General features: G+C 41.5%; 1 protein-coding gene across 1 annotated transcript; it reads left to right on the top strand.

Annotated features, from left to right (window-relative positions):
* Window positions 1-823: 823 nt before the first annotated feature.
* LOC116256410 (uncharacterized) lies at window positions 824-1,495 on the top strand. Its single transcript, XM_031632771.2, has one exon. It carries the CDS (start codon window positions 854-856, stop codon window positions 1,298-1,300), a length of 447 nt encoding a protein of 148 aa, XP_031488631.1. The 5' UTR covers window positions 824-853; the 3' UTR covers window positions 1,301-1,495.
* Window positions 1,496-2,121: the final 626 nt, after the last annotated feature.

Genomic DNA, 2,121 nt, shown 5'->3' with positions numbered 1-2,121 from the left:
CATTTAATATTACTTCACAAGTTCGCCCTAATTAAATGGCTGAACGATTTTAGATAGCGAGAGTCAATCATTGGCTCATTATATATATATATATATATATATATATGAAAGTTGTTGTTAGAAAAAAATAAGCTTCACACATTTTTTTTCTTATTCTTCTTTTAACCATTTGTTTAAATGATTTTGATTAGATGGATGAGTGATTTTGATAGTCAAAATTGTCATATATATATATATATATATATATATGTGAGAGAGAGAGAGAGAGAGAGAGAGACTTTGAATGGGTTAGGCGTCACTTGGTCCAATTTGGTTCCGTCCTGACCTGACAAGGTGGGAACTTTAGCGCCCCCATCGGGTCCACATTCATTGTGTGCACAGTTCAAGTCAGCATATTACGGTTCCCAAGTCGAACGACGCGGGATCTAAGGTGAGACATTAGCAGAGAGAACGGTCAAAACTTTTGACTAATACGCTATATATATATATATATATATATATATATATATATATATATATATATATGGGTGATGGGTCCTTGACTATTTGGACTTGGATCCTGACCCTGCCGTCCCGGTCTACTACTTCCAGAGACAGATAAGTTCCACAGGTTAAGTTACCAGGTTTGAACAGATCTTAGGATGAGATCAAGTCCTAGTTCTTTTTTGGACGGAGAAAAAAAAAAAGAGAAAAGTCTCGCATGATAGAGAACATTCTTGCCAGAGAAACTTTAGAAAAAATAATAGAATAAAAAGAAAGGAAGTGTTTTCAGGTCAACCGACGTAATGCAAGTACAGAGTTTTCTTTCAATAAATTGGCCTCTCGGTGGTGGCAGCTTCTGCGCCATCGGCATATGCGTAACGAAGATCAACTGCTTCTCCTCGATCTCCCGGCAACCATGACGGCGTCCACCTATCAGGACCGCTCCTTCTCCTGCACCTTCTGCCACCGGAAATTCAGCTCCGCTCAGGCGCTCGGCGGCCACATGAACCTGCACCGGCGAGAGCGGGCACGCCTCCGCACCCACTTTCCGACGAACCTGTTCTCCGACCCCTTGTCTGGCCACCGGTTCTGGGCTTTCGAGCAGAGCCTGCTATACAACAAGTTGGTCTTCGATCCTTCAACCATGACGTTTGCTCCCCACCAGGAGCTGAGGGATCACTTGGGCTCCGGCGATCTCGCTCATGGCCTCGCAGTGAGGAGGCTCGCCAGGATGAGGAGGCAAGTAGATCTTCAGGAAAATTCGATGGTGGGGGGGCTTGATCTCGAGCTCCGGCTCGGGCAATCCACAAGTACTTGATGAGCAAGACCGAACAAGGAAAGAAAGCAACGGAAAAAGAGCTTGGGATTTCTCTCAGCATGACTTGATGTGTATTTGAGTAAGACATAATTGCTGATGATTTTTTTCTTTTTTCTTTTTTTCTTTTTAGGTTGTTCCCAAGCTCTTCTGTATTTAAGAATCATTTATTAATACCAGCGCTCAAGTTTTAACTCAGCCCTACTACATGGTAGCCAATTAATCATCTCTTCATTTATTTGTTATCATATATTGAAAGAGCTTGTTGCTTGTGCATGTTCACTTGCTTTCATTTTCGGGAAGCAGATCGGCGGGTTCAAGAAACTTGGCTGGATTGCTGCTGCCAATACAATTGTGTTGAACAGTGAAACTCTGGATCAAGGAACTACCCAAGGAATTGCTTTATAAGGTTTAGGTAGAACTCTGTCGTCCATGTTATGTTGCAAATTAGCTCAAAAGTTATGAAGAATCTTTTCGATTAAAGAGAAAGCAACCACTTTAGGAGCGGAGGACGTAGCCTTTCGGATTTAGCCTGACGCGCCTGTGGTACTTAGTCGCTACTACGACAGTGATCAAAACTCTGAGATGAAGGGAACAGCGAGAAGAGAATCTGCCCTCAAACGTATATTACTGTTAATCAATGGCGATTTTCCAACTTCAGAAAAAGTAGTAATCTTCCTGAAGATTATCAAAGAAACCATCTATACATGTTCACTTACCGTCTTTATTAGTGTCTAATCTTACAATGAAAACTCAGCAGAAACCATTTGATCTTCCTTTTCTCTTCTTTAATTGAAGATCTGTACATGTCAGAAGAAATTACT

Source organism: Nymphaea colorata, chromosome 6 (assembly GCF_008831285.2).
Source record: "Nymphaea colorata isolate Beijing-Zhang1983 chromosome 6, ASM883128v2, whole genome shotgun sequence".
NCBI lineage: Eukaryota > Viridiplantae > Streptophyta > Magnoliopsida > Nymphaeales > Nymphaeaceae > Nymphaea > Nymphaea colorata.
Note: the sequence above shows the minus strand (reverse complement) of the source record. Positions and strands in the feature narration are given on the sequence as shown.

Coding starts and splice junctions, on each gene's coding strand:
- LOC116256410 (XM_031632771.2), top strand. CDS start 854: ATGCGTAACGAAGATCAACTGCTTCTCCTCGATCTCCCGGCAACCATG.